The sequence below is a fragment of the Eucalyptus grandis genome, chromosome 4 (genome assembly GCF_016545825.1).
Source record: "Eucalyptus grandis isolate ANBG69807.140 chromosome 4, ASM1654582v1, whole genome shotgun sequence".
NCBI classification, from domain to species: Eukaryota; Viridiplantae; Streptophyta; class Magnoliopsida; order Myrtales; family Myrtaceae; genus Eucalyptus; species Eucalyptus grandis.
Genome location: NC_052615.1, coordinates 17,475,826 through 17,501,264, shown reverse-complemented (window position 1 = coordinate 17,501,264; position 25,439 = coordinate 17,475,826). Strand labels below are relative to the sequence as shown.

The 25,439-nt window shown below is 40.3% G+C and overlaps 6 protein-coding genes across 6 annotated transcripts; 2 read left to right on the top strand and 4 right to left on the bottom strand.

The window, feature by feature from the left end:
- Nucleotides 1-4,137, top strand: LOC104441421 (aspartic proteinase). The gene is given in 14 exon segments (XM_010054569.3): nt 1-59; nt 62-375; nt 456-516; nt 698-792; nt 876-988; nt 1,074-1,242; nt 1,335-1,374; nt 2,100-2,164; nt 2,405-2,518; nt 2,704-2,768; nt 2,919-3,075; nt 3,148-3,267; nt 3,568-3,656; nt 3,789-4,137. Coding segments are annotated over 14 exon segments (1,542 nt in total). The 5' UTR covers nt 1-4; the 3' UTR covers nt 3,874-4,137.
- Nucleotides 4,138-4,425: 288 nt separating this feature from the next.
- LOC104442927 (probable F-box protein At4g22030) lies at nt 4,426-5,646 on the bottom strand. The gene has a single exon (XM_010056301.2). It carries the CDS (start codon nt 5,644-5,646, stop codon nt 4,426-4,428), a length of 1,221 nt encoding a protein of 406 aa, XP_010054603.2.
- Nucleotides 5,647-6,742: 1,096 nt separating this feature from the next.
- LOC104441420 (peroxisomal membrane protein PMP22) lies at nt 6,743-10,789 on the bottom strand. The gene is made up of 7 exons (XM_010054568.3): nt 10,590-10,789; nt 10,152-10,250; nt 8,506-8,607; nt 7,915-7,990; nt 7,363-7,433; nt 7,186-7,271; nt 6,743-7,088 (listed from the first exon to the last, which is right to left on the bottom strand). The coding sequence occupies exons 1-7, from the start codon at nt 10,659-10,661 to the stop codon at nt 7,034-7,036; spliced, it is 561 nt and encodes a 186-aa protein (XP_010052870.1). The 5' UTR covers nt 10,662-10,789; the 3' UTR covers nt 6,743-7,033.
- A 3,929-nt stretch (nt 10,790-14,718) lies between these two features.
- On the top strand, nt 14,719-16,107 carry LOC104442926 (probable F-box protein At4g22030). Its single transcript, XM_010056300.2, has one exon. The coding sequence runs from the start codon at nt 14,719-14,721 to the stop codon at nt 16,105-16,107; it is 1,389 nt and encodes a 462-aa protein (XP_010054602.2).
- A 2,615-nt stretch (nt 16,108-18,722) lies between these two features.
- LOC104441419 (U3 small nucleolar RNA-associated protein 6 homolog) lies at nt 18,723-23,811 on the bottom strand. Its single transcript, XM_010054567.3, has 6 exons — nt 23,275-23,811; nt 21,342-22,001; nt 20,764-21,204; nt 19,981-20,153; nt 19,651-19,834; nt 18,723-19,003 (listed from the first exon to the last, which is right to left on the bottom strand). The coding sequence occupies exons 1-6, from the start codon at nt 23,665-23,667 to the stop codon at nt 18,911-18,913; spliced, it is 1,944 nt and encodes a 647-aa protein (XP_010052869.2). The 5' UTR covers nt 23,668-23,811; the 3' UTR covers nt 18,723-18,910.
- A 1,023-nt stretch (nt 23,812-24,834) lies between these two features.
- On the bottom strand, nt 24,835-25,233 carry LOC104442925 (glycine-rich protein 5). Its single transcript, XM_010056298.2, has one exon. It carries the CDS (start codon nt 25,231-25,233, stop codon nt 24,835-24,837), a length of 399 nt encoding a protein of 132 aa, XP_010054600.2.
- Between the last annotated feature and the right edge of the window lie 206 nt (nt 25,234-25,439).

The window sequence follows — 25,439 nt, the reverse complement described above, 5'->3', positions numbered from 1 at the left end:
CATCATGAGAACCAATTTCAAGGCATTTGTATCCTTTCTGGTCATTTCATTGCTATTGTCCCCCTGGTTTCCTCTGCCCCAGAGGATGGTCTGCTGAGGGTGGGACTTAAGAAGTTTAAACCGGATCCTAACAACAGGGTGGCTGCAAGGCTTGAATCCCAGGGTGGGGGGTTGCTTAGGTCGTCAATTAGGCCATATCATCTGAATGGTTGGCGAGGAGATGCTCAGCTACCTGATATAGTTGGTTTGAAGAATTACTTGGATGCTCAGTACTATGGAGAGATTGGTATTGGCACTCCCCCTCAGAAGTTCACCGTGATATTTGACACAGGCAGTTCCAACTTGTGGGTGCCTTCATCGAAATGCTATTTATCGGTGAGGATTTTACCTATAGCTGGAATTTTTTGGCCCACTGGACATACAAAAGCCTGATTGTTATGGTGTTTTTGTTGCAGGTGGCTTGTTTTTTCCATTCCAAGTACCAAGCCAGCCAGTCAAGCACATACAAGAGGAATGGTCTGTTTACATTGCTCATAGGCAGCAATTCTCTTGTCATGCACTTAAACTTTTTCCTTTGAGCGTATAGTTATTGATTCAGTTTGACAGAAGTGCCACTCCCTTTTTTTTTCGCTAGTCAAGCAAATGAAGTTCCTCCTCAAAATTTCTCTTGCTGCTTCCTTGTGTCTCCTTTTTTCAGGCAAATCTGCTTCCATTCAATATGGTACTGGAGCTATTTCTGGTTTCTTCAGCAATGACAATGTCCAAGTCGGCAACTTAGTCGTTAAGGATCAGGTACATTAATGTTTGTTTAGAACTCGTTTGAATTGATAGTACAATTGAAGTATCTTTTGCTCAAGACCTAAGATTTCTTCTAGGAATTTATTGAGGCCACCAGAGAGCCTGGTGTCACATTCATGGCGGCTAAGTTTGATGGCATACTTGGTCTTGGATTCCAAGAGATCTCAGTTGGAGATGCTGTTCCTCTGTGGTATGATTGACCTTCTAAGTTTGTCTTGCTTTAAAGTTACCAGTATATTATACTCGGTTAAAATCAGAGGCTTGCAAATTTGCAGGTACAACATGGTGAAACAAAGGCTGGTTAAGGAACCGGTATTTTCATTTTGGCTCAACAGCAATCCTGATGAGGAAGAAGGGGGCGAACTAGTGTTTGGTGGGGTGGATCAGAAGCACTTCAAGGGCAAGCACACTTATGTTCCCGTGACACAGAAGGGATATTGGCAGGTTGGTTGCCAAAAATTGGGCTTTAGCGTGCCTCATTATGCATAATTTTTAGTTGTTTTTCTCATTCTTTTCCTTGCTATTTTCGTTTACAGTTTGCTATGGGAGATGTTCTTATTGATGGCAAACCAACTGGTATGTCCTCGTGAATCTTAATTTGAATTGGAATGAGGCAGAAGTGTACAATGTATGATAACTTAATCTTGCCGTTCTTGTTCTTGAAAAAGGCATGGAGCCGCATGTAAAGGGAAAATACTAAAAACAGTTCTCACATTTGTTCCCATTACCACTTACTTTCGTCTACTTTTGAAAATATGTATTTGCATCTTGAGTTTTATCTCTGGAGACCACTTTGCTTTCTCGCATCAATTATCCTTAGGCTTTATTTGCAAAAAAGCCTTTACTTTTTGAAAATTCCCCTGCCCCAATCCTACATCAAACACTTACCAAAATCCCCAGAACCCAAGTCCTAAACACCCAAACCTTAGGTTTAGCTGCCTCCACTGGCTGCCACCAAATTCTCCAGCCACCTACTGTCGCCAAGCCAGCCATCGCCCACTGCTGCGTCAGCACAATTACCTCATGAACAGAGGGGGAGATAGGTCGATGGTGGCAGGAAATGGTGGCTTGCAGTACAGTTGGTGATGGGGAGGTGGGTTGACAGCAGCCTTGTAGGGACTTGGAGGCTTGGGATTTCTAAAGAGGGGCAATTTGGTCTTTTTGGCTATGGAGTTTTGCCTTAGGAGTGAAGTAATATTTTTAAAAGATGAGGTGGGAAAGTAGAATTGGGGTGAAATGTGAGAATAGATTTTGGTATTTTCCCACATTCGTTTTATTTTTACTCAAACATACTGCTGCAGGATACTGTGGTGGTGGATGTGCTGCAATTGCTGATTCTGGAACCTCTTTGCTGGCTGGTCCTACGGTATGTGCCATTGATCATTTCAAACTCTCTGGATGATCATTCATATATATGTAAGATAATGTTCCTGCACGAATGTTTCGAATCTTGCTTTACTTGTTTGGTACCCTATATGTGGATCTCTAGGAGTTCCTTCTAGCAAGGTCATGCATGATAGGGAAGCGAGATTCAGGACATTTTAGTTTCTGGACAAGCACAGTGACAAGTATCGATGCATGACATCTCTCTCTCTCTCTCCCTCAGACTGTGATTACTATGATAAACAATGCTATTGGAGCCTCTGGAGTTGCTAGTCAAGAGTGCAAGGCTGTTGTTGCACAGTATGGACAGACAATTATGGATTTGCTTTTGGCGGAGGTGATTATTTGTTCTTAACAATTTAAATATTAATATTAGGAAGACATGACATGTTTTGCGATTTACAGTGCCACAATATTGCGCAAGATATTCTGTTGTCAATCTTTTCCAAGAAATTTATCCTGTAGCAATTTTTTGGCTTTCTACATTGTTCTAATGGTAAGGCATTTGTTTTGCATTGACAGGCTTCACCAAAGAAGATCTGCTCTCAGGTTGGGGTGTGCACTTTTGATGGGAATCGTGGAGTTAGGTCAGGCTCTAACTCTTAAATCTTTACTGGCGTTTTTTATTTTCAGAAATGGTGTTGTTAGACATCTAATATTTTCCCATACCATGCTGCCATTTTGTTTCTATTTTCTTTGGTTTTACTCTTATCTATCATTCATAATGTTGCTTGCAGTATGGGTATCGAGAGTGTGGTGGATAAAACCAAGGGTAGGTCCTCTGGCTTTATGCATGATGCAATGTGCTCGGCATGTGAGATGGCAGTTGTTTGGATGCAAAGTCAGCTGGAGCAGAATCAGACACAGAAGCGTGTTCTGAACTATGTCAATGAGGTAATTTTTTGTACAGTGTTGTGCTTTATAGTCATTCCTCATAGTCTCACCAAAATTTGTTATGCTTTTCAGCTCTGTGATCGGGTTCCTAGCCCAAATGGAGAATCTTCTGTGGACTGTGAAAAGCTTTCCTCCATGCCCGTTGTTTCATTCACCTTGGGTGGCAAAGTTTTCGACCTCAGCCCAAATGAGGTGTGACTTCAATCTTCTTACATCTTAAGAATTGGCAATGCACCCCTTCGAGTAAAAACTCGTTCAATAAGATTTCTTTATGTTCCATCATCTGCTGAGCAAAATCAATAGGATGATGCTAGTTACTTTTTATTTATCATCTCTAGAAAAAGGCAACCTGAGTCTGAAGATTTTGCTGGTGTAGTGCTCTGAGGTTAACAGATAGATTGGCTTAAATCATATTATTTATTGCATGTGGATGGTTTGGGGTATTAGTCAATAAGTTCTCCATCTGTTTTTTTTTTTTTTCCCGACAACCAGTACGTACTTAAAGTCGGACAAGAACCCAACACTCAGTGCATCAGCGGCTTCACTGGTCTTGATGTTCCTCCACCTCGTGGACCTCTCTGGTATTACTTATAACACTTTCAAGTTTCAATTTTGTTGGCAGGAGTAGCATTTTTTGTCGTAAATTCAGTTTCTGACTTGTTTGTGTTGGTGTTTCTCTACATTCTTCTCATGCTCGTATCCTCGTGATATAGGATTTTGGGGGATGTCTTCATGCGCCGTTATCACACGGTGTTCGACTATGGAAATGTCAGGGTTGGATTTGCAGAGGCAGCGTAGAGGATTGTTCCTATGTGGTTCCCCCCTGTTGTTAATATATATGTTCAGCTACTTCGTTCTGTGTATGTTGAAAAAGACAGGTGGGGTTTGGTGGTCAAATTAAAAGTCCTTTCCCATCCTTTTATGATGATGGACAACCGTTGTAAAATGTTTCAGGGGGTTGCTTTCTCATGTAGTATGCATTGCTGTTGCCCTTTAGACCTCTTTGATGAGACATGTTGAATGTACTTATTGCATGCATCTTAACTGGTGGAGTTCCCAGCAGATTTAGTAGAAACAGACGCAACAAATCTGAGGGCTCATATGGACCCTAGTTAATGCATAGTGCATAAGTTCGGCGAGCGTGAATATATACATTTCTTTCTTCCGAGTGAAGCGGCTCTATGTCAAAATCGATCAAACCATAATATATTGCAGACATGAAAGGAGATGGATTACTGAGATACTTTTTGAGTATTCCACCACAATGTAGAATTTGAGACTTTGAGCTGAGGAAGATGGCCTCGGTACCTCTCAAATCAACACCTTGGCTAGAAAATGAACTTTGAATGGTCAAAATAGCTTGCTTGCAAATTCTTCAATGGCCTTCCCATCACTTGGCAAGGATTTGCCCAAGTCCTCAAGTTCTGACACAGTTCTTCCTAGCTGTAGAGCCACCTTCAATCTCAATATGTCCCCATTCTCTCTTTTCTCAGCATCTCTTTCGCTAAGATTAGACTCTATGTTCTCTTCCATGAGCTTAAAGAAACCAGCGTTGTTCCTATACATCTCAAACACCATCCCAACTTGCCCTCCATGTCCTGCTGTGTTCACTATGCATGCCAATGCTCCACACACCATCCCCATCACACTAGCCCAAGAACGGTGGGGAAATCCCACCATTAGAGACCCAAAAGCAGCAAGCATTGTTAACACAGGACCTGAAATTGCCAATACCTTGTTCATTTTCAAGGCCTTTTTGCTCAATCTTAAATAATCTGCCAAGTCCTTCCTCTTCAACACTTCTACGATGTCTCTCATTCCATCTTCCAACTTTTCGCTCCATCCATTCCCAATCCTTTTGCCTTCTAGACTGAGCCCTTCAGCCCACTGCCGGCTTTGTTGTGACCACCAAACAGCAGGTTCAATCTTCTTCGGGAACTTCTCGAGCATTTTTCCTATTAGAGGGAGTGGGTACGCCTTGTCCAATGCCAAGACTTTCTCCATTGCTTCATCCACGTCCATGATGCTCGGAGTGCAAATAGAGAGCTTTATGCAGACCTGATCTCGCAGTTGCTTGAATAGCCTAGCGGCATTTCTCTGTTCTTCAGCCAGTTGGGATGGTTGGATCACGTTCGCCACCACCAGCATCATTGTAGCTGCTAAATATAGTACTGTTGAGGTGACTTTGAACGCCAGGGGTAGTGCTTGATCATTTGATGCAGCACTAACGGTGGCCATGCCCACAACAATAGCTGCGGCGAGCAACATCATGTTGACAGAGATCAGGAAGAGAGAGTTCCAGTTATCTCTTTGTTCTCCAATGTTCTTATGCATCTCCACTCTGTCACCAAGGGCCTCTAATATTGTAAAAAGCTTGGCAAGGACAAGAGGGTCACAAGTATTCCTTACTGCTTCGCATTCACTTACATTGACTGATTCCTTAACAGAACCCAGGCTCGAGAGACTGGGACCCAAGAGAGGTGTGGCATCAACTGCAGCTCGGGTAATTTTTCGCCTGCATAACTGCAACGGCAAAGCCAATGGATCATATGAAGCTTGAAGGCTCAACATGTTTCTTTGTTCAAGTAGTGTCTGAATTGGGGTTACTTATGAAAGGTTAGTGACTTAGGATCTGTGTCACATTCAAGAGGTCAGCTCACTGCATTTGTAGACAAGTGGAAAGGTCTAGAGATTGGATGGATTGGGGTCTGGTGGTTAGAACTTGGAAATGACTGCTGCTCCACATTTTTCAAGTCCAATTGGGTTCCTTTCTCTGACTTTCAACAGCCAATAAGGACAAAACCTGGAAAGAGACGGAGATCTCGGGACAAATGCTTCCTTTTCATGAGATCTTACATTGGCACTTCCATTATTGTGGAAGTCTTGTCTTTACATGCATAGTTTATGAACAGCCCGCCAGCAAAGAACACAAATGCAAGGTCAATCTTAGAAACATAAACAATATATAATGATAGCAGAGCATGGTCATATTCAATAGATGTACTCATGAAAAACACATGGCAGAGTGACCTAAATACTCATGGCAACTGCTCGATCAACTATTCAAGCACAAAGTCTTGCGATTGGTTAACAAGTCAAAAAGGATCGAGTGACAAGTTAATGTGATAATAGTTTATGAACAGCCCGCCAGCAAAGAACACATATGCCAAGGTCAATCTTAGAAACATAAACAGTATATAATGATAGCAGAGCATGATCATATTTAATAGATGTATTAAGAAAAACACATGGCAGAGTGACCTAAATACTCATGGCAACTGCTCGATCAACTATTCAAGCACAAAGTCTTGCGATTGGCTAACAAGTTAAAAAGGATCGAGTGACATGTTAATGTGATATTACTATCAAGCGTTGTACTTAGATTTACTAAACACAGTGTCATTATTGTTATGCTATTTCAAGCTGGATCACAAATGATTGGTAAGTAATATAGCCTTCTTTGTTCGTATAAGTTTCGGCAAATTGGCAAGCATTAGTAAATGCTGATACACGAGCTTGGGCCTAGACAGTCATGTAGTGGGACAAGAACACGTTCCTTGATTTACATGTTTCACTTAGTAGCTGTCTGGCTGCCACCATCACATGCATGACAAACATAACGACCAGCAGCAGGGCATGGAGATACAATAATTGGACAAACAGAAGATCTATAAATTTATGAAATCTCACTGCCCAGCTCACATGTATGCTGGCTTAAAAGAATTATTACTTACATTACATAACTCAAAACACCTGGTTGAACCAGTTATCCATAACTAAATTTCGGATACCATTCAAGAATTATTCCATGTTTCAGTCTCAAAACATAGATCCCACATTAAAATAGCATAAATAGACGTGATCGGTGTGTAATGGTTTGAAGGTGTGCTGATCATGGCACATCTAACCATTTTCTGATGCGAGTCTTAACTATTATAACATTGACGGTTGTCTCCATTTATGAGCTTTTGGTCAGTGCCATGGACCTTGCCCGTAGATTCAAGAATATACCCCTGAAAAGCAAGAAGGAAGATGATCCACGTACTTGAAGCTATTACAATGCTTTTGATTAAACAGGAAGAAACAGAGAAAAGGCTAAAAAGCACATACCAGCCACATGCAATAACACTGGCAAAGATGACGCGGAACTGCAGAGGAACATACTGATGGTTCACCCACCCCACAACCGGCCAAAACTGTAGTTGAACAAAAGTCAAAAAGATTCACAATGAACCCCTCAATGATGCCACATTTTTCCATGCATTCACGTCAGAGTGAAGGGCATACCGTCCAAGATGCATACTGCACGGAGGGATAATCCTTCTTGATCTTACTTCTCACGTGCATCCACGGTCTTCCTGCATTTCATATTTGCAGTCAAGAAAGAGCAGTAGATAACATCTGCTGTCTAAGAATACTGGGGCAGAAAAAATTGATGTGATTTACCCATTGTAAGGAGTGAGGAGATGAGATCATTGCTTTGTACGGTAGTCTTAAATTGTAACTAATTCGTTTTTTCTTTTTCAATCCACTCTAAATTAAGGTGGAAGAATTCACCCAGCAGAGTAAGGATTAAGGAAACAGTCGCAAAAGATGTGGTACAAGGTGGGAGGATCAAAAGTTCTGGATCCTACACTCTGTTCAAGCTTTTGAAATTTCTAATCACTTCAAATTGAAAGAATTAAAATAAGAAGAAATTGCTCTTGGCTACAACTTTGATACGATGGTATAGAAAAGTCCAAACGTTTGCGCCTTGGAAGTAAGGTTGTAAACAATCTCCCTAGGCCAAAGCTCCATAAAGCATGGATGTTACACAAGGGATTACCATTGCCCACTTACCCTCAATTACTAATCCATAGTAAATCATGAATAGTAAATTGTTCCAAGGAGAAGATGTCAACTGTTCCAACACCACCTGCATAATCCAAATGATAGTTAAGCATGCTCCGAGAATTCTCTCTAATTTTTAAGAGAGATCAAGTGATCAATTGAAACAATGAAGCTGGCATAATAATTTTAGGGTCGTATTTTCCTCTACCTAGTTGGAGGAAACTTCCTCCAATCATGCCTCTGATTGGTGTGTTTCTAGTAATGGGAATCACCGTCATGCAAACTTAACTAAATATATATATATATATATATATATATATATATATATATATGGGTGACATCCATGTTTGTAAGCCACCAGGTAGAAGACTGGTTGGAGCAAACAAGCATTGAGGGAAACATGGCCCTAAAAATCAAGCAACTCCTCAAATGCATATGACCACTAATTTTCCCTAGAACATTAAACATCACAGTTTATACCCAAAGCAAACATAAAAATAATTGAAAGCATATGTGAATTCAACAACTCAAAAAAGCAGCGGATTTCAGTGCTGGTGATTTGACTGGACCGTGCACGTAGAAGGAGAATGAGAAGTATACCTTCTTGGCCACTGTTTTTGTATCCTTCTTCCCCTTGAAAATTTTATCAAGTGCTATATGGAGGAAATGCCCAAAGGGACCAAGGTAAGCAAACCCAAAAAGCTGCAATTGACAGAACCTTAATCTCAAAAAGTATCATATTAAGAGAAACCATTACATGAATAGAAACGATGAGCAATCAACAAAAACAGCTCTTCAAGTAATCTCAGTTTTAGCCCCATGGGACATCCTTGCAAAAAAATACAGTCACGTGACACATCCTGTGTATAGCGTTTTTGGTAATTTGAAACTCTATGAAGATTATTAGGAAAAGTCAACTTCTAAAAGGTTGCTTGATTGCAGTATTTTCTCAGACCAGCAAGAGTCAATCTAGAGGTCAATCCTGGAAGATGGATACTTTATGCTGTTTCTGCTATTAGGATCTCTTTAAGCGCCACAGATGGCCCTGTCAAAACAGAAGTTTGCACTATTTTCTAAATCAATCTGATAAATTCTGAGCCACAAAAGACCTGATCTGATGCTTACTTGGTTGAAGTCCTTTGACATTAGGTGAAACTCCTAATATTTTCTCACATCAAAGCCACATTGACCAAAAAGTAGCAATGTTTTGCCTTCCACGCAATCACTGTAACTATTAGAACTAGAGGTTAAGAGGACAGTTACTAAACCCCTTGCTACCATCTCCCACTTCCTATAAGATCACGCCTTAAACTTAATACCGTCCACAAAACTTACGCTACATCCCTATGAGTAAATTTTTCGGTTGGATGCCACATGTGTCATTCGTTCGATTGATCAAAGAGAAAAATAACATAAATCTCAATTACTGTTTTATTATTCAAGGTAATACTTGTTTTATGCAAATTGTAAATAAAAAGGGAAAGAACTTTTTTGCCATTAGAGATATAAGAACTTTTTTTCATGCCAATTGTGGACTATATGAAATACACACAGTTCATACATCCATATACTAAAGCTAAATGCCCTTCACTGTTATTATCATTTCAAGAGCTGAAACATATATCTTTAACCCTAGTAAACAATTTACAAAATACATTCACAAAGACGTACAGATGCATGTGTATACATACATAAATTCATTTACATTATACACGTAATTGGTACTTCTATTCATTTTAGCCTAAAAAATTTCTCCAACGCAATTGCATGAACTAAGTGTCTGTTAGTTAATACATTTCACTAAGTAATGATTCCACGCAAAGGTGGCTATCCAGCTTAGCCAGTCTTCAATCATGCATATTTCTGAGTGAATGGCTACCGTCCCATTCAATTCTGTTTAGGACAATCTCTAAACTATATATGCACAAGAGATGCAGCAGCAGCATAATCTTACTAGGCAACAGGGACTCCTAATCTTGGCTGAAGAATATTCTAACACCAGTAATACAAAATGGGTAGGGGAAAATATGAAGAACATAAGAGATTTGAGAACATAGATAATCAAGACATCTACTTTAACACTCCACTGATTCCAGTACAAGAAGATGTTTATACTATTGATTTCCACAACGAATATGATTTCTCTGGTTCATAAATTGATCGAAATTGGATTGCACAACCGTTTGCCATTGTGCAGGCGAGCAATGGTACCAGTTTAATGAGGTGAGAAGATAAAAAAGGTTTACCACTTTGAGAAGAAGCCTTTTAATTTGAAGCTTCTGTATGCCAGTCAGCTTCTGTGCTACTATGTCGCTTATTGCTGACAGCACTCCTGCAGTGACTGCCTGCACAAAGCAATTAAATAGCACCATAGGTTGAACATTTATTGCACAAAATGAATTATCAAAACTTCGCATTCACTCCTTAAAGTCTGAAGTTTCATCCAGCCCCATTTCATCACAACTAACAACAGCTCAGCAAAATCACGTGATTCATGAATCTCCAAGAAAAAGCTCTGAAATTTGCACTCGAACGAGGATTTCAACTAAGTTGGTAACACAACTAAATCCTTGCGAAGGCGATCCAACAATTAAATCGGACTCAATAACATGCTAACCAACTTGAAAGGTCAACGAGAACAGTGGCCAAGAGAGAGAGAAGCAGAGGAGGGATGAGTTTTAGACCTTAGTTCTCAAAGGGTGTTGTTGAAGCTGCAACAGGTACTGCTGCAATCCCTTCTTGGCAACAGAACCCATGATTTTAAATGTCCTAATTCCTTTGAATTCCCCAGAAATCGAGGCCTGCGGCGACTGAGAGAGCCTCTGTGCCCGTTTCTGTCCTTTGAGCTCTGTCTTCCTTTCCTCTCCCTCCTTGCTTAAAATATCTGGCTAAGTAGAACGTGCACGCTTTATGTCACTGTCCGTGGACCCGACCCAAAACCAGGCCGTGCTTTGTCCTGATCCTGGCTCTACTAATCTGGCGGATTACCCTATAATGTGGGAGCAGAATCTTAGTTTAGTTCGATTGACACCTAACAGCATATCCTCGTGCAGGCAAAATCGATTTGCTCTGAACGACCGATCTCTTTGCCTGCGATCGTTCTAAAAATCTGTTCTGTTATTGGTTTTGTGTATGCCTTTCTCTAGTGTGGTCCGGTGGAAATTTTCGACATGGGTTGGAGTTCTCGCATTCCCGACCTTCAAAGGTTATCCTATATTATAACAACTAGCGCATAACTTTTTTAGAGTTCAAATAATCTTCTTGGAGTTTTTACTGAAGATTTCTTGAGTATTCATTTGTACCTTCAAAGGTTATCCTATATTATAATAACTAATGCATAACTATTTTAGAGTTCGAATAATCTTCTTGGAGTTTTTACTGAAGATTTCTTGAGTATTCATTTGTTATGACACAGAGGAATTACGGCAAAAATTTCTAAACTCGTTTTATTAGTTTCAGCAAAAATGCAATTCTCTAACTATCTTAGTTCGATTCAGTGTTGAATTTTTCCAATCTCTAAGTAAGGGCTAGTTGCCCTTGCGACAGTCGCTGGCGAGGCTTGTATTTACTATCGATTCTGAAAAGATTTTTTGTTGACCTGCATTTATGGACATAGAGGGTTAGTAGCCCTCATTGGCGGTTTCTATGCACGTGTTTTCCTCGTTTCTTTTCTATCGATTTATCGAAGAGGCGTCCCATTAAACATGTACCAACTCTGGTAGCATGATCATAAGTTGATAGAGTAAGAAATAGCAAATGATAAAGTTGATTTGATAGTGCATGTCTACTAAATTAACTTATAGGCAAAGCATTGAAGACAAATTACAGATTAGATTGTCAAATTTAAACTTAACCCCCCCTACAAAAAAAACAAACTCGTATAGGAAAACTAGCTCGAGTAATTTCTATAATATAAATAGGGAAAAATGAAGCAAATGGTCTTGCATTTTGATTTAACGTGCAATGTGATCCATACAATTTTAATTTATTCTATGTGGTTGTTAAACTTTTGCTCAATAAGTAATATCATCCGGGGAAAATGTCAAAAAAGTCATAATTTTTTTGCATTTGTGCTAATTTAGTCTTAAACATTTTATTAGTGTCAATTTAGTCCTTAACCTTTTTATTTGGTAACAATTTAGTCATTTCCAACTAATTTTGGCTAGATTTTGCTAATTGGGTTCTAGCCGACGTGGTATGATCGGCGTTGACTTGGACAACTTTTAATAATATTTTTATATTTTGAATTATTTTATTTCATTTTTCTTTTTCTTTTTCCTTTTTATTTTTATTTTTATTTTTATTTTTCCTTCTCTTCCTCCTTCCTCAAGCTGATCGCTGGACCTTGTCAACCGGCCAGAGGTGATGGTCAATGAGGTCAAGGTTGACCTTGCCGGCGTCAGGCGAGCCTCACCAGCCACTGGCAAGGGCTCAGCTAAAGGCCGACGAGGTCCCGTGACCGGCTGGAAGAAGGAGGAGGAGAAAGGAAAAAAATAAAAGGAAAATAAAAATTCAAAAAAATATTAAAATATTACTAAAAATTGTTTACATTAACAACAATTGTGTCACGTCAACTGACCGGTGCCCAATCAACAAAATTCGTCCAAAAGTAGCGGAAAAGAACTAAATTGACATCAAATCAAAATGTTTATGACTAAATTGGCATAATTACAAAATGCTTAAGACTTTTTTTTAACACTTTTCCTAATATCATTCATGAACTTTAAATTTGTTCATTTATTGTTTCTAAACTTTTGATACATATTCAAATTAATATCTGAAAATGTTCAATATTATCAATAAACTTAAATTAATAGAATAATAACATTGGATGTTTTCATATAATTTGGAGACTATTTTGAATATTTACCAAAAAGTCAAGGACCATATTAAATAAATTAAAAATTTAGGAATTACATTGTATATAATGACATAATGTAAGAATTATTTGTCATTTTCCCATATAAATAGCCCCTTAAGTTTCCTACAAGTAGGTGGTAGTGGACCCCCAGGGATGGAGACATATTTGGTGGTTGGATCAGCCAGCTTTTTGCTCTTAGGAGATTCGAGTCGGTTGGCACACTTTGTATACACTTTCTTTATTAGCTGATTTAGTGTATATAGTTTCATGTTCACATGCGATATTATTAAAGTTCTTGGCATTCTAATAAATAAGTGAATATAGAAATACATGGTGTTTTTTTTTAAATAAAAAACATGACAAAAAAAATTATTTTTAAGAGTTCTTCCGCATAAGAACCAACAAAGGGGCATCCAAACAACGCAAATCCCAAAACATGGAATTGACATGGTATCAAAACAAAATATTTCAAAAAATCCCAATTTGCTTTTTATACCGAGGGGGTGAGCGCAAGGCCTACAAAAAAAAACATGAAGCAGTTATGTCTAAACCTTTAATATATATAGGTGATATTGACTCAGAGTAATTTGCATATAATTAGTGGGATTTGAATATGTTAATGTCACTTCTTGGATTGGAAATCTCTTGACGTCCCAATATGCGATTGAAAAATGCCCTTTAATTTTTTCCTTATGTAGCTTTCTCCTCATCTTTCTTAGATTTCTAAATTCCTATAACATGCCTATGTCGCAATTATATGTTTGAGGGTCTCTCATTAACTTTTAACCAGCAGGAGTGATGGAATTTCAGGTCATCATTATGGTACATGGATTGCGTTATTACTTAATATTTTAAAGTTTAGAACTAGCGATTGCAGACTCAATCTTGACATACCATTCCACATAAGAAAAGACTGGGTACACACTAGATATAGGATTAAGGAACAAGAGACATGGTCATACGACCATGCCCATGTGTTGGCAGTCTCATGGGGTTACTTCTCTTTTGGTTTCAGTGGACTTGATCAGGAGTTGCCTTTGACAGTCAAGTCTTTCCACGAGAGCGGGCTCGGTCCATGTCAATAACCTACAAAACGGGAACAAATCTTCCGTTCAAACCCTAAGGGAGTGAAAAGTTTGATCTACGCAAAGCAACGCGGGGAAAATAGTATCAGAAACGATTATAACATACATGATAATATATTATACTTTAATATGTGATGAACTGACTCAAGCATGCGGTATATGATCAGCTGATGCATGAGCCATGACCTGCAATCACATTCATCCTCAAGCAATATCATTGTTTGTAGAGGACTATTTACTCAATTGGGGTTGTAAATTCGATACGCCTTTAGACCATTTATAAACATTGCTTATTTTGTTCGCATCCTCTCTCGCAAAGACGTGAAATTTCACATCTGTATACCGATAAATAACATGTAAAACATTATCGTGCAATGAACTGGGAGGATAAATTCTGTGAATTATCTGTGTCCTATTGATAATATGCAGTCATTTTTAAGCTACTGGTTAAGTTGGTATGTATAAAGCAAAAATATATATGTTTCTCTGCATGTTGCGTTTGATTTTTGGGTCTTGAAGCTGATGGAACTCATAATCAAGAAGTGACAGAATTCGTCTGTCGGAGTTATGTTTGTAGTTCTATCGTTGAATCGAATTGTATGAACAGAGGCTAGTCATGAACGGGACAGGCCCCTAGGGCTGAGTCAACTCATTCGACATTTTCAAACCTTGACCCCTTCTGTCTTCCTCTCCTTCTCCTCTCCACCTGCTTTCCATTTTGCTATATATAAACATCGAATATGCTTCATCAGTCTGCGTCTGCACTCCTATATAATCCAGTCTCAAGTCATCACGAAGTCTCTCAAACACATCAACCAAACAACAACCTGAAAAAAGCAAGAGAAGAGAAGGAAAAAGCTCCCTCAAATGGCTTCTCTAGCTTCGACTCTCTCGCTCTCTTCTTGTAATCCTCGTTCTTCGAAGAGAATAAATGCTGCCATTCGATTCCCATGGCCTCAAAAACTACGTCCAGCAGTTCCGAACCCAACAAAAATCACTCTCGAAACAGCCGACCGACTGAAAACACCCGTTGTGACGTCGGTTGAGGCAAACGACGTCGGTGACGAAATAGTTAGCAATGAAGCAGTGCATGGGCCATGCAAAAGTAGCGCCTCAGCTTATGCTGATCATCCTTCTTTTGCAAGGATTCAACTTCATGCACTCTTGGCGTCCATATCCGACAGGATAGAGATGCACAACAACATGTGCGAGCAGCGAAACAACTGGAACCACCTCCTTCTGAGCTCCATTAACATGATAACCTTAACCGCTACAACGATCTCCGGGCTTTCCGTGATTATCTCCGCCTCTGGCGGACCGCTGACTTCATCTTCAAGTTCAGCGCTTTTGGCTATGAAATTGTGTTCGGCCTTGTTGTTCTCTGCAGCAACGGGGATGTTGCTTGTGGTGAACAAGATCCAGCCCTCGCAGCTAGCCGAAGAGCAGCGCAACTCCGTAAGATTGTTCAAGCAACTATACAGCGAGGTCGAGTCGAGGCTCGATGTTCGTGGTGATTCGGTAACAGAGGCTGACGTGGAGGAAATAGTGGAGAAGATCTTGGCTCTTGATAAAGCTTACCCTCTTTCCTTGATCGGAAAGATGCTCGAGAAATTTCCTGGGAAATTCGAGCCGGCCATTTGGTGGCCTATGTCAAGTGATGGGGATGATAATCAAGAAAAAGAGAGGGATTCTTCATGCGAGGAAAGAGAAAACATAGATGATTTTCTGAAAAATGTGGAGCAGATAGATAATGGGTGGAGTGAGGAGTTGGAAGTGGAAATGAGAGCTGTTCTTCATGTGTTGAAAAGTAAAGATTCCGAGGACTACATGAGACTGGGGAATCTGGTATTGAAGATCAACAAGGCTTTGGCCATCTCCGGGCCTTTACTAACTGGGATCGCGGCCTTCGGCTCAGTGTTCATGGGGCCCACTGGTGGACCGTGGGCGGCAGTGGCGGCCGTCACCGGCGGCGCGCTGGCCGCGGTGGTCAACAGTTTTGAGCATGGTTATCAGGTGGGTATGGTGGTGGAAATGTACAGAAACTGTGCAGGGTTCTTCAGGCTTTTGGAGGAATCCATTGAATCCACATTAGTGGAGAGAGAAGTGCAAAGAAGGGAAAATGGGGAGATGTTTAGATTGAAGGTGGCTCTCAAGTTGGGAAGAAGCTTGTCCCAGCTCAGAGATTTAGCAAGAAAATCAACTTCCTCCGGAGATTATGGGACCGATGTGGATGAATTTGCGAGCAAGCTTTTCTGATAACATTTGAGCTTGCTATAATTTAGTTTGGCTGATGACCTCGATTGTCATCCTTTTAGTTCTTTGATTTGGTTTTCCTCAGAAATAGGCGGGACAACTTTCCATATAGCAGCAAATGTGGTGTTATATTAATATTAATTGTTGCAATAAGACTTAAATACAAATTTAAATATGATCTTCCATTTGTTCCAGTTTACCTTATACCCTCGGTGATGCTAGAAATGCCTGTTAACTGAGTTAAAGCAAAATCAGCTATGTACTTCCGTAAAAAATGGGATGATGATATTATTAGTCCATAAATCTTGGCCAGGGACAATGATTTGTAATTCGTTGAAACAAGTCCTTAAACTATTTTAATGTGTTCTCCCCTCCTCTCCATCTCTTATGGTTTCCTCTTTCTGAAACCGCCAACCCCCTTTTCTGAAGCTACGTTCTCGAGGGAGAGAGGTCCTTCTCTCAAGGTTTCAGTCTCTATCTCCCTATATCTTCATCTCCAAGATTTGTTCAAGACCTCTGCGTTGAGTTCGTGCACAGCATTGTCGTTGTGGGCTCTAACAATCGAAGTGCGAGCGCCTCAGAAGAATCTGATCTTTCCGAATCTGCTTGCTCGCTTTGGCTCTAGGTGTTTGCTCCATATAGCTGAGCGCTCTGCAAATCTCCGCAGCTCATCCACTGCGTTCAACCATCGCCTTATCTGAAAGTGATTTTTTTGTCAATTAGTATCTGTTTTGCAGCTATTCTCTACCGATTTAGAGTTAAATCAAAATTTGGGTGCACTTTTATCTCAATTTAGCTGGATTTACAAGGAGTTACTTGCGTTCTTTCAACCCATTAGTATTGTTGTTGTCTCTATATGGTGATGGTGTCGGGGACGTCAAACTAGGCATGCACCGCCTATTGGCAAAACCATTGCTACTAGAGAGAGAAACCTCATCATGTGCTTATCACTTATGATGATGCAAATTTTGGTTTTGTTGCTTGTTGTGCTTTGAAATTATGACAATGAGTGAGTCTTTGTAAACTATACTAAGTTGTTTCATTTTTTGGATTTGCATTGGACTTCAATTTTTTGGGATTGGTTTTATCTTGAAGTTATGTATCTCTTATATGTGAAATAAAAATTTTCCCTTTTACCAAATAAGAAAAAACATATCACTTTGCGTTAATAAATTTTGCGGAGATGAACACCAATTAGGTGAAATTAATGTTGGATGGAGAAGCGTAAAGTACATACCTGGATTCGGGCACTTAAATGTTCACTTGAAACCACCGAAAAAGAAAAATGCAATTCCTTTCATACATGTATTTTCATTCTAAACAGACAAATTGGTCTTTGCTCAATCCCTTCAAACATACATTTTCCTCTGCCTAACCCTCTTTCTACATGGCGATTTTATAAATTCACATTAACCATTTCGTATCGGATGAAAATTCATAGACTTATCAACCCTTTTAGATTGAGAAAATCGATTTTCGGCATGTCTATAGTTATAGTATTATTATAGCAACTTCTCATGTTAAAAGAAGAATTTCATTGTTCTCGAGTCTCCATTGGGCAAGCACGAGAGACATGAACATGGTGGATGGGCGATAAATATGACGACACGTAAGGGCATGTGTCGGCATTTTAATAGAGCAAGGAACGATTTGGTCGTGAGTTTCTTGTCCGCATTACAACCCTAGGGCTTGACCAAAAGGGAGATACAGCACAATAACCAACTACGATGACTCCCCATCTAAGTACGAATTTCCCAGAACAAGAATCGAACCTACAATCGCCGATTCCTAAGCCCAAGGCATGCGAACGCGCTTTTACTCGCGAGTTTTGACGGGAGCTAGTTCCTTTTTTTTGGGTCAGACACAGGAGCTAGTTCAAAAACATTGAAAATTGAGTTTTGTCAAAGCCCAGGATTATGAAATGACCGGCAACAACGTATCACATTCGGTGACTTGAACCAGAGGGCATATTTGACTGTTGCCGCATGGTACGGAATTCAACAGCACATGCCTTGTGTTGCGTGTACCGAGGACAAAAGCAGCAAATTCAATTAGCAGGAGAAACAAGAATCGATCATCCATTGCTGGCACTACTCCTGAGACCAATTCGAAGTTGAATAAGTCACATAATAGTTGCAGTTAATCTGTCAATTTCTCCTGATCGAATAGAACTTGATATGGTAAAATCAAATTGTTCAGAGTATGCGGCAAACCCCAAATTACCGCGTTGTCCAGATGACCATAAGAAAACAGGTATTGACTTTGGTTTTTATCATAATACAGATGAATCATATTCTGTTCATCATCCAACTTATAGCCTTGTGTATGCTCAATGATCAAAGTTTAGACATCATTAAAATTCCACCGTCTGGTCGTCTTGACCCAACTTCAAAGGCATTGCTCCAACCCCCAACTGCTAATGAATTACTTGAGGAAGAAGAAAGAGACTCACGCTCATTTCTTTGGGCCGAGCACTGAGTCCCTGACTTCGCAGGTTGACTCGTACGGCGCCAATGGTGACCTCGAGCTACCTGATACCGCTCCCTATCACCCCCTCCATGCACCAAAACTGAGCTGACAGAAAATGAAAATTGAACAGGCAAACCAAGGAAACCTTATACAGAAACATTTCCCCCCTTTTAGCTGTATCCCGTGCCTGACACAATTGAAAGAAGAGGCAACGTCTTGTAGACAAGTACTTTGGCCAAAAGCGATAAAATCACATTGGAACTGGGGTCAAAATTGCATTTACAATGTTGTACCTTCTACATCAAATAATAGATGTAACAAATCATTTAGAGCACAATCACAAATGCAGAAGGTTAGTGATGGCTGAAGCATCTTTTAGTATCTTCCGGGCACGCCAGTACACGGCCGTTGCAGATTCTGCTGTTCCCATCTGCAAAACAGTGACATCCTTGTAAGCCCATATCAAGGAGAAATAAAAGAACATTTTCATTACATATGGCACCCCCACCCACGAGGTGTCAGATATTTTCCTTTCTCTTGGGCACCAGGAGAATAAAGCCAGATCAACTTACCTGGAGGACATCAGCCGAAGTAGTAAACCACTTATCCAGAATTATTCAAAGCAAGCAAACAAATGAGTACTCAAAGGGAATTTGCACCTATTTTCTGCTATCTAACCAAAATAAGCTTAAACTCGTTCTTGGACAGTATGGACAGTACAATCCTAGAACTTAGTTCATATGATATATTAACATGGGCAGGTTGGAGGAAACTCCCTCCAACAATACCTCTGATTAGTTGGTTACAAGTTATAGACATCTCCCACAAAGCAAACTTAACCAAAATTGAATGTGGATGATGTCCATGCTTGTAAGATATGGTTGGAGGGATTTTCCTCAAACTAGTTACCGGCAATTTAATTTCCAGACACTTTTGACAATACCTAATAATTCTCACTCAACAGGTTAAGTTAATCACCAAATGTCATCAGTAAGGTTGACTAACCAAAGATTTTCAGTCACATTGTACTTTCGAATGTAGTAGCATGCAACAAAAGCAGGGCAAAGCAAACCTCACCTTGCTCTCCAGAGAATAGTAAGCTCTCCACAAATCTACACTCTGGTCATAAGTTGTGAGAGCAGCTTCATATAACTTCCGAACTTTAGAAAGACAATCTTTAGAACCCGCCAATGCAAGGTTCATCTCCAATTCAATGCAAGTCTTGTATAATGCAACCTCAGGGTGAGGAAGAGCAAGAAATCTGCCATAAAAAACCCAGAAGATTAGGGACTTTTAAAATGAGGTTGAAACCACAACATACAACATTACACTACACAGGCTGCATTGCAGAATTATTTAATAAGACTACATATGTAAGAGTAACATAAAAATCACATAGATACTTACCGTTTGTACATCTGTCTAGCACGTTCAACCCCATCTTTCTGAAGAACAAAGTTAACAACTGCTGAAGAGAGGGAAAATTCGGTTTCACTGGTACCATTTTTAGCTAAAGCAACAAAAGCGATCTCCACAAGCTTATCAAAGTATTGGTTTTGATCACCAAAAAACTTGAGAGCCTGTTGTAGAAAGTCAAAGGAATTAGGCCAAACAATCAAAATATGTCAATTAGCTTTCTCAAATATACTGCAGAAAATAAGTTAAGGAATAATATGATGAGAACAAGCATCAGATGGTTCTTAAGTATTAGAGAAAAAATTCACAGGCTTGGTCCCATTTTGTTTACAACTGCATAAATCAGAACCTTTAGACAAGTAACTCGAACGACACCTAACTTCAGGACATGCCCCGACTTTCATGGAAGACAAAAGTCCAAAACATCACAATTTCCTGAAATTCTCCAACCAGAGAAAGTGCTGAACCAGACAATTGTTCAAAACGACCTGAGAATGGGAAGCATGACCAGACATTGAAAAGCAATATCATCTCTGGAAGGACAAAACTTTTTTGAAGGGTTAGTCATGCTATTAGGTGAGGAATTATCTAACTGAATTTCGTTATGGACATATTATGTTAATGAAAAGTGGTAAATAAGCAGGCTCAGAGCTCTCACATTATTCTTTAAAGTTCTGAGGTCCAGCAGCATCAACAAATTAAACTAAGTATTACTCAAGTGCAACAAAAATTTGAAGCATCCAATATGGATATGTTTTGGAAGTTATGACTCACCACTAACCACAATTGCTCAGTTTCTGAAACAGAGGCTTTTGCCAAAACGTTTCTCAGAAGATCAAAGATGGAAACCAGATCAGCCTTATCCATGGATGTATCATTCTTCGTAAGACATCTAAGTTCTACCAAGACCCTTAAGAGCAACAACTGCATCGAATCAGACAGTTTTCTGCTGCAAAGCTTTCCTGTCATGTCACGGGCTTCATTTAGTCTTCCTAATTGTAAGTACAATGAGACATGTCTGCAAGCAAGATCCTCATCAAGGCACTCCATTGTTTCAGCCTTTTCATATACCATTAGTAGTTGTGATATATAGCTATGCATGTGTCCAGATGACTGAGTATTTCCTTCTTTCAAAGCAATGACATCCATAAAAAAATTCGTATACAGTTTAAACAATACAGGGGAAGGCAGTATCTCTAATGCCTCTTCATAGATCTGCATAAACAACAGAGGTAATGATTAGGCAGTCACAAATAGTAACTGTAGGTGCACAGGGATCTCAAGCTATCAGTAAATTATCACAACAAGAATTTTACTAGTTCAGGACATTATCAAGGTCACAAAATATATACCTTGACTGCCTTTTGCACCTCAGAATGCAATCTCTCCTCATCCATAAATTGTAGACTCTCAAAATCAGTAATTTGGTGTTTCGCAAGCCAGTCCCAATATTCTGGGTTAGTGGAAAAATCTCTCTTCATGTCACCCAGTACCTTCTCTCGCAAGTCTTCTGAATCTGACAAGTTTATTGAATCCAATATCTCAAACAGTCGTTTTCTAAGATTCAAACTTGAGGGAAGCGCTTCTACGGCACCACTGTAAATAGTTTGAAGAATAATTAACCCTTGCTCTTGAAACAAATCTACTTTCTTTTCAGCTTCCCCATTTTGAGCATCTGATCCATCACCTGTATCTCTGACTTCATTCAGAGACATAAATAGATCTTCATTCTCATTTCTCCATTGTTTCTCGTTATTGTCTTCACGACTGCGAATCAAAGTCCCATTATCCTCTCCAAGAGCAACTCTTCGGGCCTTCAACTTATTAAGGTATGTGAGTTCCATTCTCAGATATTCTACCCATAGATCTTCTGACGTTGGACACAATCTTAAACCGCTTTGCATAAGTGCACGAGCAGCTGCAACATTTAGATTGTGGTCAAATTCCCAGGCCGCAGCATAAATCCAAACTCCCGGGACCTTTGGGTGGAACCTTATCACCTGAGCAAGGGCCTGCAGAGAAGCTGAGACTAAATAAACAACTTCTTTCAGCAGTAGATCAATCAACCAGATACAACCCAGGCATCATGTAAATGCTTCAGGTCCACACGGTCCAGCAAATAAAGCATACAGTGCACAGAATCTTTTTGAAACACTACAGAAGACGATACTCATGAAACAGACTATAAAGGTTATTATCTCAATCAGGCCACTGTAGCTCTCTTAGAAAGTTACTATTATGGATGGGCAGGCTGGATGAATAGTTCTGCTTCAATATAAAAGGAAAGACTATCCTAATAACAAAAGGCACTTTAATGCATATCTTGAAAATCAAGAGGACAATCATCTGAGTCGCTGCATTTTCACAGACACCATAAGCATGAGCAATGATAAACTTCCCTGTGCTTGAGGAGTAAGCTAAGGGATGATAAGCACTTCCATTCATTATAAATTTCTACTACAGATTCTTCTCCATGTTGGACACATTTGATTGATTTCCAGATCCCAACTCCCACGGCATTCTGTTTAAATTATTTTTCATCTAGCCTTTAATTTTAGATATGATAGGCAGACTATCCAAGATCTACAAAATTCACAATACCCAAAGTTATCTCCTCCTCAACCAGATCCGGCCCGCTTATTGATAGAGTGAATAGATCTGCCAGGATGAATTCTTTTTTACCTAGTAAGCCAATTGGGGAAAAAAACAAACTTCTTTCAGCCAATCGTCTGTGAAGAGAACTAAAGACCCCAAGGCACCGGGTCCTCTAAATTACAATCAAAGGACTGCACCACATAGAAGTACCAACAGCTTTCAATGTTTTAGTTGGTAAAAAAAAGTTCTCATTACCCATTCCAAGGTGTTGTATTCAGCTATTAAGCACTATTAACAACCTCTAAATGCCCCCTAGCCCACAGATTTCAACTTTAATGGAGGCTCACTTCTCAGAAGCATTCACAACATATTCAGCTTACTTCTCTAACAAATTCTTCAAATTCCCTGCTTAACATTTGTATCTTCCGAATAACTGTCCTTAACCAAACAATTCATTCTTCATTCTCCCCATTCATCAACAACTCCAAACACAAAACATAAGCGGAATTCAATAAAGCACTTTGCCTACGACAAGCCAACCACCTGAACAAAACTAACAATTCCAAAGCTGAAGCTCGAACCTTTCTCGCCTTCCCTAAACTTTCAACTTGACATTGAGGTAAGCCATATGTCAGATCAGTGAATTATGCAGACAAATTGAAGACGAGCCTTCAAACCAAAAACCCGTACCTTCTTCATCCGACCGTTCTTTCTCACCCTACAGAACTCCAAGTACCGGAACCACAGATCGATGTCTCCCTTATACCTCATCACCGCCATCCTATAAATCTCAATGATCCTCGCGACCCCGGCGAAATCCGACACCGACTTCTTCATCTTCTTCCGCGCCTCCCGCGCGAGCGCGTTCTTCCGGAGCCGCCGGAGCGCGTCGAGCTGGGCCTCGTACTCGATGTAGGCGAGGAAGTCTTCCTTGAGCGGGCTCGGCCTCTTGAGGCGGTACTCGAACTTCCGGCGCTGCTTCACGACCTCCGCGATCTCGCGGCGCGTGAAGAGCCCCCGCCGCTCGAGGTCGTCGAGCTCGTTCACCATACGCTCGAGCCGGTACTGCACCACGTCCGCCATCACCGCCGCCGCCGCCGCCGCTTGCCGGGAGCCCGCGAGAGATCGAGGTTAGACAAGGATTTTCCGGCGGTTCGAGGGAGCGGAGGGGAGCACCGTCGACGGTGGTTGTGGCTAGGGTTTTAGGGTTTTGCTTACTGTAAGGCGCGCAAGAAGAAGCCCGTTTTAATTTTTTTTTTATTTTTTTTGGCGATATTTTTTCCATCTTATTGTATTTTTGGGCTTTGGAATATATCATCGTGGGCTTGTAAGCTGGCCCATTAAGCAATTAGTTAATGGGCCCGATGGGCTTTTGGTTGTGCAATAGTGAGTTGATTGGCTAGCTAGCCATGCCTGAAGATCCTTGGCTTTGGCTTTATTATTAGATGGTAACTAATGTTATCGAAATCGTGAATTGAGGATCGAATCGCATGGTTTTTAGCATCCCTTCGAAGTGAAGAAAAATTCGTTTGGAAAACACGGTTTATAATCTAGATGAATCGGGCTGTCGAAGAGGGCTTTTCGAAAGAACATTGGTGAATGGTGGTAATGGGAGAAAATCAGGGAAAAGAAGCATTTCGATCGGATCGACCAATTGAAAAGTTTGGATATCTTGGATTAGCTTGACATAGGCACATTTTTTTTTTTTAATCTTGATAAACAGCTTAAACCAGACATAGCATTGTCTATTTAGTAATGTTTATGTACTTACAACAGTTGCTTATATGGGACATTTTTCAATTCGATTGTGGGTAGGTGGTGCATCTAAATACATGAATCGAACAACATCGAATTTGATGCTGTAATAAAATCCCCAATTGAGGAAATATCCAAGTAGTAATAAGCTACCTAAGAATTGTTCATTGGCAATAAAGGTTTTTACCATCCTTGTTCAATGAATCATGTCCTTAATTTGCACTAATAACTCCTTAGAAGCGTATTATATAATAATGAAATCGAGACGCTCCCAAGGAAACAGCTATGGAGATGGGTGGACTAGAAATATTTAATGAATTTGAGAAGCATGATCAATGCTTATTATTATTGGCCAAACTATTACACGATAGGGATTGTGGGAAATCAACGACGAGAAGGACATATAACTTTTATTAGCAAAACCCAGAATTTATGAAGTAGCAAGAAACCCAATTGATGAAGATCTAGGTTTTGCAATGAACTCGTGAAGCATTTTCAAGGTAGTCCACCCCCAATTCCTCCTCCACCACCTCCACCATACCCACCTCCAAAACCGCCACCAAGAAAACCACCGTCACCGCCACCAAGAAAACCACCGTCCCCACCGCCAAACCCTCCTCCACCACCGCCTCCGAGCCCGGTTCCGAACCCACCTCCAGCTCCGCCCCCATAACCGTATCCTGCACCTCCGCCCAGTCCGCTTCCGCCCCCACCGCCGCCAAAACCTCCACCGCCTCCGATGCCGCCGTAACCCACGGATATCGTCTTCTCGTCATTGAGCGACGAACTCTCCTGAGCATTGCCCACGAGAAGCTTCCTACCGGCGGCGGTGGCGCATATGAGTGCACAAAAGAGAACCGCGAAGAGAATGTTTCTACTAGTAACAACTGTCATTGTTCTTTGAATCAAAGAGAGAATTCTTTTCCTTCTTTATCAATTTTGCATGTCAAGGTGCCAACGTTTAGAGGAATTTATAAAGAGGAAATGAGAAGGTGACGGTTGAGAAGGCTTTAAAAGGATTCACATTCCTACATGTATCATTTATTGTCCGTGCCAAAGTATGTAGGACACAGCTGAAGTATTGATGGAGACCAAGCTGC

Excerpts from the sequence above, each read along its gene's own strand:
- LOC104442927 (XM_010056301.2), bottom strand. The coding sequence starts at position 5,646 with ATGTTGAGCCTTCAAGCTTCATATGATCCATTGGCTTTGCCGTTGCAG.
- LOC104441420 (XM_010054568.3), bottom strand. The coding sequence starts at position 10,661 with ATGGGTTCTGTTGCCAAGAAGGGATTGCAGCAGTACCTGTTGCAGCTT. Across the intron at positions 10,251-10,589 it reads AACACCCTTTGAGAACTAAG|GCAGTCACTGCAGGAGTGCT; the intron begins GTCTAAAACTCA and ends TGCTTTGTGCAG. Across the intron at positions 8,608-10,151 it reads AAAGGCTTCTTCTCAAAGTG|CTTTTTGGGTTTGCTTACCT; the intron begins GTAAACCTTTTT and ends TGTCAATTGCAG.
- LOC104442926 (XM_010056300.2), top strand. The coding sequence starts at position 14,719 with ATGGCTTCTCTAGCTTCGACTCTCTCGCTCTCTTCTTGTAATCCTCGT.
- LOC104441419 (XM_010054567.3), bottom strand. The coding sequence starts at position 23,667 with ATGGCGGACGTGGTGCAGTACCGGCTCGAGCGTATGGTGAACGAGCTC. Across the intron at positions 22,002-23,274 it reads AGAACGGTCGGATGAAGAAG|GCCCTTGCTCAGGTGATAAG; the intron begins GTACGGGTTTTT and ends GCTTCTCTGCAG. Across the intron at positions 21,205-21,341 it reads AGGTGCAAAAGGCAGTCAAG|ATCTATGAAGAGGCATTAGA; the intron begins GTATATATTTTG and ends TTGTTTATGCAG.
- LOC104442925 (XM_010056298.2), bottom strand. The coding sequence starts at position 25,233 with ATGACAGTTGTTACTAGTAGAAACATTCTCTTCGCGGTTCTCTTTTGT.